This window comes from Chionomys nivalis, chromosome 3 (genome assembly GCF_950005125.1).
Source record: "Chionomys nivalis chromosome 3, mChiNiv1.1, whole genome shotgun sequence".
Taxonomy (NCBI): Eukaryota; Metazoa; Chordata; class Mammalia; order Rodentia; family Cricetidae; genus Chionomys; species Chionomys nivalis.
This window is the reverse complement of record NC_080088.1, coordinates 9,175,428-9,191,219: the sequence shown is the minus strand read 5'-3', so window position 1 is coordinate 9,191,219 and position 15,792 is coordinate 9,175,428. Positions and strand designations below refer to the sequence as shown.

Here is a 15,792-nt window from a genome sequence, read left to right as displayed (position 1 = left end):
GAACCTCAACTAGAGACCCAGACTAGAATCACTTCCCGACAACAAAGCATGCAAGACAGGTTCTGCTGTTTGTTTCTCCACTTTGGACATTTCAAAGCAACTTCTCATGTTGTGAAAGGGATTGTGCAACAATTCTAACACTGGTATGATTCTTTCCAAGAAAGATTTTAAACTATGCATGAAAATGAAGAGAGATTAGTGTATAGTTAGAGACGACTGTGAGTACACACTAACATCACAGAATCATCACATAGAAGAGGAATGGCCAGTCAGTTGAAATGACAGGCTGCCTAGTAGATCATTCTGAGAAAACTTTCTCAGACAGACAGATAAGAAACTGAAATTAAACATGAAAAGGAAGCTTCTAAGAGGTTAGTGATCCAAATGTAAAACATAAATATTTTAAGTGATGAACAAATTGTAGAATTTTTCAAATTTTTAATTGAAAAACTATGTTTTCACAAAGTATTTTAATTTTTCCCATCCTCCAAATCCCCCAAAATCATTTCCAACTTTCTACATACACAAGATTTTATCTTTTTTCTTTACAAAAAAAAAAACACAAAAACATCCAGCAAAAAGAAAAAATTAAAAAATACAAGCAAACCATCAACCCCCAAAAAATGAAAAAAAATATTCACAAAAATAAAATGAGTTTATTTTGTATTGATCAACTTCCCGTGGATAGACCTATTTTGAAGTGTAGATAATACGTACAGTGAGACTCTGTTTGACAAACTAATTTTTCCTTTGCTAGCAGACATCATTTTCAGATAAAATCTTGGATAAAAGCACGAGCTTGTGCCCCCTTCATTCTCTCAGTACTGAAATACCCCCTAGTTGGAACAAGTGCAGGCCATGTGTGTGATGCCACAGTCTCTGTTAGTTGGTATTCCAGCAGTCCTACCAAGTCTGGAAGACATGGTTTCCTCAGAGTCTTCCACCACCTCTGGCACTCATGATCTCTTTGCTTTCATTTCCACAAAGATCCATGAGCCTTGAGGAGAAAGAGACATCCCATTTAGAATTGAGCTTTGAAAGTCTTTCACTTTCTGATCATTTCCACTGCTTCCATGGTGAAGAGCAAAGGGGAGTATTTTATGACTTTATGATTATGGAACTGCAAATGTCTGTGGCTGTCACACTGGAGAGTCATTAAGCAAATAGAAATAACAAATGTAGATAAATATAAGACTTATTGGTCTTTGCCATAAACCCCACAATTTATAAATGTCTATATCTAAATGGGCTCAAGGTAGCAAGGATGGACTCTACAGAAAAATCATGCTTAATGATAAAACAGATTTCTTAAAGATAACCAAGATAATTTCACCACCTGAACTGCACAGAGGGAATAAAATGATCTTTATCCTCAATGTCCACACACAAAAATCTACTTTGCATTTTTCAGTATCTATATACACAAACTAAGATGTCATATCAATGAAATTCATATTGAGACACGTACTCTTTGCATTTCAAATACTCCTAATAAGCATAGTGTGAAGGTCCTATTTTTCTTTGTTCCTAATATTCCTTTGCTTGACGTAAATTTTTGTAGTGTAGAATTTTCCAGTGGCCAACAAATTAACACTTTCACATGTGGAAGCTTCCAGTTTTCACACTTGTATAGTCGGTATATTCAATTTATACAATGATCATTTCTCTTGGGATTTCTGGGAAGTGGAGATGCAATAGAAAAAACATAAAGATGGGTGATAATGACTTGTGGGAAAGAGAATAGAAATCAAGATAAAACTGCAAGGAAAATAATAATATTTTAAAAATCACAAAAAGCCTATGGGAACGGGATGGTTTATTCAGCATACTCATCTACTGACGTAGGTGGGTCGCAGGATAAAAAGCAGGCCTGCTCGCCTCCTCACTACATTCTACCCCGAATGTGACTGGCACAAGTGGATGACTGCACAGAGGAAATTCCCATAAGCCACCTGTCCACTATTTGGTGCTTTTGTTCACTTAGATTTCTGTTCTTCTACCCAGGACCCCAAATCTATTTGATTTCAGAGCATGGCTGAATGACTGATACTACAGCTGCTCACAAACCTCCTCTCTTCAACTATCTTTAATCCTGAGAGGCCACATGAGAGCACAGAAGGAAAGAGAGATAGCGGGAAAGGAGGAGGTTCCTTTTCTAAACATGTAAAGAAGGTTCCCAGAAAGCTTTGATTGCCCTCACATTCTACCATCCTGGTTTTCATGACTAGAACATGAGCAAAATAGTGGTCCCAATCATCACCCTCTAGGAAATATGGATATAAAAGTAAAATACCAACAGTGAGAAGGAAGAGCCTATGTTCTTTCCAAGGATTTGGGTTCTAGCAGAGTTTATGCCCTCTAAGAATTTTTATTTTACATATTTCAAAAATGTTATTTTTTAAGTGATATATTTCAATTATGAAATGATTAAAGATAATGTTGACAGAAGAGTCCAGACCTCAGAACAAATAAATTAATTTATTCAGAAACTGGCATTTCCCCATCATTTACATATTACAATTGTCTATTTCTTCTGTGCCTGTGAAGAGGGCTGCGTCACAGGTTACAAAGAGAGTAAGAGTCCAAATACCAGGAAAATAAAATTCATTTTCATTATAATCCAAACTCTTCAGTTTATACAGGAACAACTGCATAGTGTGAGATGATTTCAGCTGCCCAGCACACAGGGGTCAGTCACTCCTTGGGCTTAAAGAGAATGGATGGGGGTTCCAGTTCAGTTTGCTCTTCCGTTGCTCAAATGTTAGGGTGAAGGAGGAATTGTGGTCAGGACTAGCAGCAAGAAGAGTAGCATTTTCTGTAGCTACAGCATCCAGAACCATATCCAGATCCATAACCAGAGCGGTATCCACAGCCATACCTGGAACCATATCCAGAGCCATACCTGGAACCGTATCCACAGCCATAGCCAGAGCCATATCCACAGCCATAGCCTGAGCCATACCTGGAACCATATCCACAGCTAGAGCCAGAGCTGTATCCACAGCCATAGACTGAGCCATAGCCACAGCCATAGCCATATCTTGAGCCATAGCCACAACCAGAGCCATAGCCGCAGCCAGAGCCATAGCCACAACTGGAGCCATAGCCATAGCCAGAGCTGTAGCCACAGCCTCCACAGGAGTTTCCGTAGTAGTTGCTGCACATGGTGATGAGAAGTGAGGTTTCAGCTGAGAAGCAGAAGGAGGTTTCTGAACTGAGTGCCATCCAGTCTGCCCAGACTTTTATACCCTACAGATGGATGATGGCTCATGCCTCACATGGGCTCTGCCCTCTCAACTGACAACACTTCTAGAGTGAACTCATTCTCGGAAAGTTTGTTAGGAATTCACAATTTGCTTACTACTACCCTAGGAACTCAAAGAAGCATTCAAAAGTAATAATATATTTTCTAAACAGTGAAGCTTAGGAATCTATAATTTATCCTCTATAAAGTCATTTTATGACCATGACAGAACATAACATATCACTAAATATTCATGACCAATAAGAATGTGTTTGTATTATGTTTCTCAAGGTCTTTGGAATTACCAACTATACAGTCCCATTTATGGTGAGCAGTGTCATTACCTTCTCCATTAGCAGCTGTTGGAAAAGAACCATTGGACCAACTCTGTTTTTGCTTTTAAAATCAGCCAAAATTACTTTTCACATATTTTTAATAGACTTGAGTTTTGAACCTTTAACTTACAGCTAGAACTCAGTTCTTTCTGAAGGAAGAATTGTTATTGCTGTCATTTCCTGCATGAAAACTTTGTATTAAATTGTTCATGCACAAGTTATAAAATGAGACATAGTCTGATCACTCATAGATATTTATTTCAAAGGGTTACTACCTAACAGGTTGAAAATGTCTTGGCTCAAGTTTTTATTGTTGTGTTTTACTTAAGTTAAATTCTTTTTTTTTTTTTTTTTATTTTCGAGACAGGGTTTCTCCGTAGCTTTTTGGTTCCTGTCCTGGAACTAGCTCTTGTAGACCAGGCTAGCCTCGAACTCCCAGAGATCCGCCTGCCTCTGCCTCCCGAGTGCTGGGATTAAAGGCGTGCACCACCACCACCCGGCCTTAAGTTAAATTCTTACATATGAGTTAATCTTAGCAATAACTCAATATACATTTATGCTGATGCAAGTATATAAATAAATATAATTGCTTTTTTCTATAACACAATTAACCAACAGTGAGTACTTCCATATGGGTGGAGTAGATGCATAAGTGAAAGATTTTGGTGAAAGAATATGTTCTAAGAAACTAAGTGTATAAGGGACATAGCTCAACATAATAAAACCAATTACAGACATTCCACAGTCACCATCATTCTAAACAGAGGGAAACTCAAAACATTCCACAAACATCAGGACTAAGACAATAGTGAGCAAACCTATTCAATGTAATACTTGAAATCTAAGCTACATCTAAAAGACAACTGACAAAAACCAAATAGAGACAAATAAAGAAGGAAGCACTCAAACTCTTTTATTATGTAGAGCTATGTCCCTTATACATACTTAGGCTCTTAGAACATATACTTTCATCAAAATCTTTCATTTACCCATCTACTCCACACATATGGAAGTACTTACTGTTGATTAATTGTGTTGTAAAGAAAAGCAATTATATTTATTCCTATATTTGCAATAGTATGAGTGTATATTGAGTAATTGGAAAGACTGACTCATGTTTAAGAATTTAACTTAAGTAAAACAGAACAATAAAAACTTGAGCCAAGACATTTTCAACCTTTTAGGTGGTAACCCTTTGAAATAAATATTAATGAATGATAAGACTATGTCTCATTTTATAACTTAATAAAAAGTGTTTTATTAAGGAAATTATGTTTTATGCAGGAAATTATGGAGATAGAAATTCTTCATTCAGAAAGAACTGAGTTCTAGCTGTAAGATGAAGGTTCAGAACTCAAGTCTGTCAAAATCTATGAAAAGTAATTTTGACCGATTTTAATAGCAAAAACAGAGTTGGTACAAAGATTATCCTCCAACAGCTGCTAATAGAAAAGGTAATGACACTCTTCACCACGAAAGAGACTGAACAGTTGATAATTCCAAAGACATGAAAAACGTAATACAAACATGTACTATTTGGTCACAGATATTTGGTGGTGTGTTATGTTATGTCACGGTCATGTAATGACTTTAAGGATAAGCTATAATTTCCTAAGCTTCACTGTTTAGAAAACATATTATTATTTTTGAATGCTTCTTTGAGTTCCTAGGGTAGTAGTAAGCAAATTGTGAATTCCTAACAAACTTTCCGAGAATGAGTTCACTCTAGAAGTGTTGTCAGTTGAGAGGGCAGAGCCCATGTGAGGCATGAGCCATCATCCATCTGTAGGGTATAAAAGTCTGGGCAGACTGGATGGCACTCAGTTCAGAAACCTCCTTCTGCTTCTCAGCTGAAACCTCACTTCTCATCACCATGTGCAGCAACTACTACGGAAACTCCTGTGGAGGCTGTGGCTACAGCTCTGGCTGTGGCTACGGCTCTAGTTGTGGCTATGGCTCTATTTTTGGCTATGGCTCTGGCTGCGGCTATGGCTCTATTTTTGGCTATGGCTCTGGCTGCGGCTATGGCTCTGGTTGTGGCTATGGCTCAAGATATGGCTATGGCTGTGGCTATGGTTCAGGCTATGGCTGTGGATACAGCTCTGGCTCTAGCTGTGGATACGGTTCCAGGTACGGCTCAGGCTATGGCTGTGGATACGGCTCTGGCTATGGCTGTGGATATGGTTCCAGGTATGGCTGTGGTTTGGGCTGTGGATATGGTTCCAGGTATGGCTCTGGCTATGGCTCTGGATACGGCTCTGGCTATGGCTCTGGATATGGTTCTGGATGCTGTAGCTACAGAAAATGCTACTCTTCTTGCTGCTAGTCCTGACCACAATTCCTCCTTCACCCCGGCAATTGAACAAAGGAAGCGCAAGCTGAACTGGAACCCCCATCCATTCTCTTTAAGCCCAAGGAGTGACCGACAACTGTGTGCTGGGCAGCTGAAATCATCTCACAATTTGTAGCTGTTCCTGATATAAACTAAAGAGTTTGGATTATCATGAAGATAGTTTTTATTTTCCTAGAATTCGGACTCTAACTCTCCTTGTAACCTGTGATGCAGCCCTCTTCACAGGCACAGAAGAAATAGACAATTGTAATATGCAAATGACAGGGAAATGCCAGTTTCTGAATAAATTAATTTATTTGCTCTGAAGTCTGGACTCTTCTGTCAGCATCAAGTCTTACTTATATCATAGTTTTGAAGTTTCATGGTCTGGGCTGGTTTTTTTTCTTTAAATTACTAAACTTATGAACTTATTTCTATATGGCCTGTGCCATTGATTAGAAGATCTGCAGCTGAGAGATTGCTTTCACATCTGTAGTAGTTGGTCAGTGTTAAGACACAAAATTTTCTGTTGTGTAATTAAAGAAGTAAAGGTGCACACCAACCTGAGCCCAGCAGGAATCCCAAAGCAGAGACGTTTAAAAGAAAAGGCATAAGAGGAAGCAGAAATTCTTTCAATAAAAAAATAAAAAAATAAAAGTGGTGCACGCCTTTAATCCCAGCACTTGGGAGGCAGAGGCAGGCGGATCTCTGTGAGTTCGAGACCAGCCTGGTCTACAAGAGCTAGTTCCAGGACAGGCTCCAAAACCACAGAGAAACCCTGTCTCGAAAAACCAAAATAAATAAATAAATAAATAAATATTAAAAAAAAAAGAGAGAGAGACACTGAACAGAAACCCTTATCTAGGAAATGGCAGATGATGACAGCATGAACTTAAAGCTGAAGATGAAAATAGAATCCCCAAAAAGTCAACTACCACACATATCACATCTGCAGAAACCTATCAAAACAGCAGCGTTACATATGTGACTGAAGTGGTGTTCCAGAGCAAAGAAATGAGACTAGGACCAGAAGAGTTCAGTGAAACTGTTTGACCAAGAAACTTCTCATGTTTATAGCTAATATCGACTCATGAGTGAATACATAGTTCATGTTCCTAGAGAAGCTAAGTAACAAGGTGTACCCTAAGAAAATATATATATTATATATCTCTACCTGGATGTCAAAATGGACAAGATTACCTGAAAAAAATTGGGAACATACGGGTGGGGGGAGAAAGGAGGGTGGAAGGAAAAGAGGAGGGGAGAAGGGGAGTGCTGTAGGAAGTCTTACAGCCAGTGGTTACCGCCCACTGGGGCGTGGCCTCTTATAATATTTATGCTGATGTAGAGCATATGTCCAACCTCTTTTCCAAGGGATTTGGTTTCTCTTCTCTGTTTCAGCAAAGGATTCTGATTTGTGAGTCTACCGCTAAATAAATAACTGTCTATTTCTCAATTCGGAGCTAGTGTGGGATTACTTTTAAGCGTCCTTCCACATCTGGCACCACCATGTGGATTCGGACTCCATGCCTAACAGGTGGACGGCCTGACTAACCAGCCCACGGCCCAGACAGTGTCCCATCCCTGCCCATTTGGCTTGCTTTTACCTAAGTGGTGCTTTGTTGAAGCCCTGCCACAGTGGAGTTAACTCTGTGTGGCAACTTGGAAATTTCTCAAGCGCATACATGACTGCTACATTCTCTGACACTGTTCCTTGCTGCGTGGCAACTGTGCAGCTTCCGATTTCTGTTCTTTGCCCATGAGTTCAGGTTTTCTTGTTTCGTGTATGGAATTGAATTAATTGCTTTTAATTTGTTAAGCAAAGCATATTTCTCAGTATTTAACCAGTACCAAAGCAGAAAACTGAAGTGGAACTAAAGTGGCCCAGGACCATTCCTGTCGCCACCAGTTGCATTGCTTCTAGTTGCAACTCTGCAACCATGACAGATGCTGGACAATAAAGATTACAGTTTACCAGATCACACAACATATAATTAATAAATCAAAATGGCAGACTACATTAATATTGACATGTTTAGCAACTTTTTTGCTAATACTATGGATTGTATTATGTGAGGCTTATGTGGTTATGGTGATGCTTCAAATTATTGGGTATTGGGACTCAGTTTTTTCCTTCATATTCTACAATTAAGGAAGAATATAGAATTTTTTGGAATGATGCAGACTTTACAGATTAATAATGAATGGCTAGTTGACAGGATTAATACCATTGAAAATCAAAATTACCTGAAAATTAATACTATTAAAAAGAATAATATTAATTTGACAGACAAACTTGAATCCATATCGAAGGGCCCTAAGAAGTTATCTGAAAGAATTCATACTGTTAAATTTGATAATCAAAATTTGTTAAAAAGTTATAATAAGTTAGCAGATATAGTATCTCTCTAGTATGGCAGTCTGCATGCTATTCAAGTAATGTCCAAGGATGAGATGTTATCTTTAAAGGAGAAACTTCAGACCTTGGAATCACATGTGCAGAATGAGAACCAGAGGCTAGGTGCCTCTAGAAATATATACAGGCCAGGAGATTCAGGCTTAAAAGATAGACAATAGTAAAAAAGATTTGAAATAATTAAGAAAATTATTGGAGCTGATGAACAGGGAAAGAAGGCACAAAAACAGGATTCAACATCATCAGTAGCTGTCAGAGATGACTTACCCAGGGTTTTAGCTTTCTACCCTGTAATCTACTCGGACAAAGCATCAAGTTCTAAAGGCCCAAATGATCCAAAGAAGGTAGATGGATACCTATAGGAATGAATTATCTAAAAGAAATTAAGCAAGCTGTTGTAACTTATGACTTGCATTCCACATTTGTTATGGAGATAACAAAGACATAGACTTCTAGCATCAAAGCAATGCCACCTGACTGGATTCAGTTTGTTTCAGTAGTCCTGGATGATGGGCCTCAATTAATGTTTAGAATTTATTTCAGAGAAGAGGCTTTGATTGTCCTCACTATTTGATGGAGGAAGGTCATTGGTTAAATAATAAAGAAACTGCCTAGGTCCATTGGATAGGCCAACCCTTAGGTGGGTGGAGTAAACAGAACAGAATGCTGGGAGGAAGAAGCCGAGTAAAGAGTCGCCATGATTCTCCCTCTCCAGACAGACGCAGGTTAAGATCTTCCCTGGTAAGCCAGCTCATGGTGCTACATGGAATATTAAAAATGGGTTAGATCAATATGTAAAAGCTAGCCAAGAAGAGGCTGGAACTGATGGGCCAGACAGTGATTAAAAGAATACAGTTTCCGTGTAATTATTTCGGGGCATAAGGTAGCCATGCGGGCGGCTGGGTGCCGGGGACGCAGCCCAGCCGCTCCAATTACAACAACTATTTACAATCCTGGTTTTCATGACTAGAACATGAGCAAAATATTGGTACAGATCATCACCCTCTAGGAGATATGGACATAAAAGTAAAATAGCAACAGTGAGAAGGAAGATCCTATGTCCTTTCCATTGATTTGGGTACTAGCATATTTTATGCCCTCTAAGATTTTTTATTTTACATATTTCAAAAACATTATTTTTTCAAGTGATGAATTTGAATTATAAAATAATTAAAGATAATGCTGACAGAAGAGTCCAGACTTCAGAGCAAATAAATTAATTTATTCAGAAACTGGCATTTCTCCAAATGTACTTTTCTATGCCTGTGAAGAGGACTGCATCACAGGCTCCAAAGAGAGTTGGAGTCCAAACCCCAGAAAAATAAAATCCATCTTCATGATAAGCCAAACTCTTCAGTTTATGCAGGAACAACTGCATTTGTGAGATGATTTCAGCTGCCCAGCTTAAAAAGAATGGATGGGGGTTCCAGTTCAGTTTGCTCTTCCATTGCTCAAATGTCAGGGTGAAGGAGGAATTGTGGTCAGGACTAGCAGCAAGAAGAGTAGCATTTTCTGTAGCTACAGCATCCAGAACCATATCCAGATCCATAGCCAGAGCCGTATCCACAGCCATAGCCAGAGCCATATCCACAGCCACAGCCAGAGCCATACCTGGAACCATATCCACAGCCATAGCCAGAGCCGTATCCACAGCCATAGCCAGAGCCATACCTGGAACCATATCTATAGCCAGAGCCAGAGCCGTATCCACAGCCATAGCCTGAACCATAGCCACAGCCATAGCCATATCTTGAGCCATAGCCACAACCAGAGCCATAACCGCAGCCAGAACCATAGCCAAAACTAGAGCCATAGCCACAGCCAGAGCCATAGCCACAGCCTCCACAGGAGATTCCGTAGTAGTTGCTGCACATGATGATGAGAGGTGAGGTTTCAGCTGAGAAGCAGAAGGATGTGTCTGAAGTGAGGGCCATCCAGTCTGCCCAGACTTTTATACCCTATAGATTGATGGCTCATGCCTCACATGGGCTCTGCCCTCTCAATTGACAACAAACACTTCTAGAGTGAACTCATTCTCGGAAAGTTTGTTAGGAATTCACAATTTACTTACTATTACCCTAGGAACTCAAAGAAGCATTCAAAAATAATAATAAATTTTCTGAACAGCTTAGGGATCTATAATTTACACTTTATTAAGTCATTTTATGACCATGACAGAATATAACATGCCACCAAATATTCATGACTAATAAATATGTGTTTGGGTTATGTTTCTCAACATCTTTGGAATTATCAACTATACAGTCCCATTCATGGTGAGGAGTGTCATTACCTTCTCCATTAACAGCTGTTGGAAAAGAAGCGCTGTACCAACTCTGTTTTTGTTATAAAAATCTGTCAAAACTACTTTTCATGTATTTTTGATAGACTTGAGATTTGAACCTTCATCTTACAGCTAGAACTTAGTATTTTCTGAAGGAACAATTGCTATCTCCATAATTTCCTGCATGAAAGATTTCTATTAAATTCCTCATGCACAAGTATTATCATTCATTGGTATTTATTTCCAAGGGTGACCACCTAAAAGGTTGAAAATGTCTTGGCTCAAGTTTTTATTGTTCTGTTTTTCTTAAGTTAAATTCGTAAATATGAGTCAGTCTTGCCAAGTACTCAATATACAGTTATACTAATGCAAGTATATAAATAAATATAATTGCTTTTCTCCAAAACACAATTAACCTACAGTGAGTACTTCCATATGGGTGGAGTAGATGAGTAATTGAAAGATTTTGATGAAAGAATATATTCTAAGAGATTAAGTGTATAAGAGACATAGCTCAACATAATAAAACCAATTACAGACATCCCACAGCCACCATCATTCTAAACAGAGGGAAACTCAAAACATTCCACAAACATCAGGACCAAGACAATGGTGAGCAAACCTCATGTAATATTTGAAATCTAAGCTACACCTGTAAGACAACTGACAAGGACCAAATAGAGACAAATAAAAAAGGAAGCACTCAAACTATCCTTATTCGCAGATGATATGATATTATACATATAATTCTCTAAAGAAAACACCAGAAAATTTCTACAGCTGACAAATTACTTCAGCAAAGTAGCAGGATACAAAAGTGCCAAACAAAATATAAACAACAAACACACCGAGAAAGGGATCGGACAAGCACTGCTTTTCACAGTATACCGATAACTGATGAAGCAAGTGAAAAACTTGTATAATAAAAACTTAAGACATTTGGAAAATGAATTGAAGAAGACAACGGAACATGGAACAATGTCACATGCCCATGGAACAGTTGGATGAATATAGGGGCAGAGTTTAGAGCCCTTTTGCACAGCATGCAGACCATGGGTTTTAGTCAAGATTATTAGTTAGAAACTTTTCTGGAAGAATTGATTTTATGTTTTTTCAGATTAAAAACTAAAAAGAAAATGACATGTTGTTCATGTGAAGCTTCTTGTTCTAACCATTCCATCGTCTCTTCTGGTTCTACTCTCATTTCTCTGCTCTGATACACCATTTTAGCCACATATTGAATGCCTCTGTTTTGATAGGCTTCTGAAGTTGTGGTATGTGTGGTGGTTGACCATTCTGAGATTCTATTTTCATCTTCACCTTTAACTTCAGGATGTTTTTATTTGCTGTTTCCATGATACGGCTTTCTGCTCAGTGTCTCTTATGCCTTTCCTTTAAATGTCTCTGCTTTGGGATTCCTGCCGAACTCAGGTTGTTGTGCACCTTTTCTTCTTTCATTACATACATCAAATTTTGTGTCTTAACACTGACCAACTACTGCAGATGTGAAAGTAATCTCTAAGCTGCAGATCTTCTAACCAACGAAACACCAACCATATAGAAATAAGTTCAATAAGTTTAGTGATTTAAAAAAAAAAAAACCTCCAGACCATGAAACTCCAAAACTAAGATATATGTGAGACTCAATGTGAAAATTTTGTTCTCTGAAAATGTTCAAGGAAGATAAATCTTAAATGGGGTACTGAACCTGTTGTATAAATGTTTCAGGGAAGTATTATAATATAGTGTTCAAGATTCTATTATGCAACTAAAAATAATAAAAAGAGATTAGCTATCACATTATATTTCACCATCATAAGCTTGTCAATTATATACTTCTCCAGCAAGTTATAAATTCTTTCTTTATTACAAGTCTTTGTGTTAAAATCTCCATAAATTTATTCTATTTAAAAATTTACCATTTATAATCATCAGAAAAGTTATCACAATGAATTCCTTTTACAAGTGAAGATCTTTCCTGGTTCCATAACTCCATTGCTGGAGTGTAATTAAGCCCATTTTCTAAAACTCTCTATAAGTTTGGTCACAATACCCTCATGTCTATGATGTAATCCAGAACTCCTCAGAGAAATGGTATCAATCAATAGTTACTTTAGATGATGACATGAGTTGAAAAAAAGAAAAGTTTTACAAAAAGCATATAGCGTTTCAATGAGTTATGAGGGACAAACTTGCCTGTGAAAGGAATGGTGCTTATACAACAATGTACTATGTAACTCAACATTGCCAAAAGGTGGGTTTTCAAGGGCTGAAAAGGTGTCTCAGCAGCTAAGAAACCTATCACTCTTACAGAGGACATAAATTTTGTTCCCAGCACCCACATCGGCTGGTTTACAACCATCTGTGTAACTCTAGCTCAAGGGGATCAGACACCCTCTTTTAGCCTTGGTAAGCATTGCATCACATGTATGTACTCATATACACAAACATACATGCATACACACCACACACACACACACATACACCTCAAATAAAATAATTTTAAAGTGGGTTTTAAATTATTTTTCACCACCAAAATTAATATGTGAGGTCATGGCTCTGTCAACTGTAAAGTCATTAGATCCAGTCATTGCATGCCATTTCTCTATTCTACTCTTTCATGTCCTTTTCAAAATAATATCCACCCAATATATTTACCCACTTTAATTTTCCATGTCTAGTCATTCAAAAACATGAGAAAATTTTGGGAATTTATGAATGTATTGACACTTTGGGTGCCATGATGAATCTGTGAATGTGTTCTGTAAACAGAAGATTCTGTCTCACCTGGTCCCGCAACGAGTCACCTCCAAATAAACACCCAGAGGCTTATATTAATTATAAACCATTTGGCCTATTATTTTAGGCTTATTATTAACCATTTCTTACAACTTAAATTACCCCATAATTCTTGTCTATGTTTAGCCATACAACATATATACAGAAGGACTTCCCTCATCAGTATTCACTTATTCAAACCTCCAAAATTAAATGTATTAAATAAATCTTATTCTATAACAAGTCTTTCTCTACCCCACCAGTCAGCTCCCAAATAATGACACAGATATTTATTAACTATGAAGACTGACCTTAGCTTAGGCTTCTCCCGCTAACTCTTATAACTTAAATTGCCCCATTTGTATTAATCTATATTTTGTCTTCTGCGTTTTTACCTTTCTTTCATTCTATATGTCCAACTCTCTCCATGTCTTGTTTGTATCTGACATGCACCTAGATTCATCTCCTTCTTCCTCTCTCTCTGCCTAACTCCCACCTATACCTCCTGCCTATCCTTTGGTCATTCAGCTCTTTATTAAACCAATCACAATATTATATATCTTTACATAGTATGCAAATATTTTACAAAATGATTCTTTATATCAACTACACTTCATAAAGCTGGCAAATTAATAACTCAACAAATAGACCAAAATACCTTTATATGCATCTACTAGAAAAGATCTACAGCACAGATGATGAATGAGTGATCATCAGCTGGTTCGGTCTCTACCTGGAGAAGTGGAACAGTGCATCACAGAAAGACTAAGTGGAGGGAGGGGATAGAAGGTTATAGAGGACATATAGGTATCTGGGTAGGCAATAATCAGTTTATAGTACTACATATATGATAATTACGCACTGGGGTAGTTTATATATCAATAGTGGAGATAGCTAGACTCCTGCCCACAGCATATCTGAAACCACAGTAACAGCCGAATCCCCAGCCCCCATGGTGACTTCCAGAGTGGTTTCAATACAAAGTGCCTGAAAGCTAGGCTCCCGTGAAGCGGCAGGAGTCTTCCCAAATTTATTTTTATCTTGTAAACACTGCAATTCACAGGAAGATCCATGGTGATTCTGGTAAATATATAGGAGTCATCCCACTCAGGTGCTCGTTGATGAGGGCTAGTCTCCTCATAGCTACAGCGTCTGCCTTAAGGAAACACAGCATTCTAAGTTCTTAAGCTGTACCAGAGAACTGTGTGGTTCTCATTACTAGTCATCATCCTCTGCCAGTTTCAAATCTACACAGAAAGTCTACAATTACCTAGTCATCTGAACACATGACTGCAAAGGTATATTTCACATGGCAAGGCAATGCAGGAAATTAGGCAGTGTGTTAAGAATGCAACTACAAAATGAGCTTGACCAACTGTGTGCATTGTTCCCAGTTGCTAATTGTTTTATAGGTGGTTGCAGGAGAACCTGAGGCTTCTCACAGAAAAATTCAGTACTTCATCTTCCTAAGCAGTCACATAGCCTTCAAAACAACATTTTAACAATAGATTTTTCTTTCTTTTTTATTTATTTATTTATTAAAGATTTCTGCCTTCTCCCCGCCACCACCTCCCATTTCCCTCCCCCTCCCCCATCAAGTCCCCCTCCCTCATCATCCCTAAGAGTAATCCGGGTTCCCTGCCCTGTGGGAAGTCCAAGGACCACCCAGCTCCATCCAGGTCTAAGTAAGGTGAGCATCCAAACTGCCTAGGCTCCCACAAAGCCAGTACGTGCAGTAGGATCAAAAACCCATTGCCATTGTTCTTGAGTTCTCAGTAGACCTCATTGTCTGTTATGTTCAGCAAGTCCGGTTTTATCCCATGCTTTTTCAGACCCAGGCCAGCTGGCCTTGGTCAGTTCCTGACAGAACATCTCCATTGTCTCAGTGTGTGGGTGCACCCCTCGCGGTCCTGAGTTCCTTGCTCGTGCTCTGTCTCCTGCTCTTGATTTGGACCTTGAGATTTCAGTCCGGTGCTCCAATGTGGGTCTTTGTCTCTGTCTCCTTTCATCGCCTAAAGGTTTTTCTTTGGGTTCACCTTCTTAATTAGCTTCTCTAGGATCATGCACAATAGGCTCAACGTCCCCTATTCATGGCTAGAAACCAAATATGAGTGAGTACATCCCATGTTCCTCTTTTTGGGTCTGGCTCACCTCACTCAGGATAGTGTTTTCTATTTCCGTCCATTTGCCTGCAAAATTCAGGAAGTCATTGTTTTTTACTGCTGAGTAGTACTCTAATATGTATATATTCCATACTTTCTTCATCCATTCTTCCATTGAAGGGCATCTAGGTTGTTTCCAGGTTCTGGCTATTACAAACAATGCTGCTATGAACATAGTTGAGCATATACTTTTGTTGTATGATAGGGCATTTCTTGGGTATATTCCCAAGAGTGGTATTGC

The 15,792-nt window shown here is 38.5% G+C and overlaps 1 protein-coding gene across 1 annotated transcript; it reads left to right on the top strand.

The window, feature by feature from the left end:
- The first annotated feature begins 5,452 nt into the window (after positions 1-5,452).
- LOC130870879 (keratin-associated protein 21-1-like) lies at positions 5,453-5,905 on the top strand. The gene has a single exon (XM_057763819.1). It carries the CDS (start codon positions 5,453-5,455, stop codon positions 5,903-5,905), a length of 453 nt encoding a protein of 150 aa, XP_057619802.1.
- Positions 5,906-15,792: the final 9,887 nt, after the last annotated feature.

Bases quoted from the DNA above. Each gene is read 5' to 3' on its own strand.
- LOC130870879 (XM_057763819.1), top strand. From the start codon at position 5,453: ATGTGCAGCAACTACTACGGAAACTCCTGTGGAGGCTGTGGCTACAGC.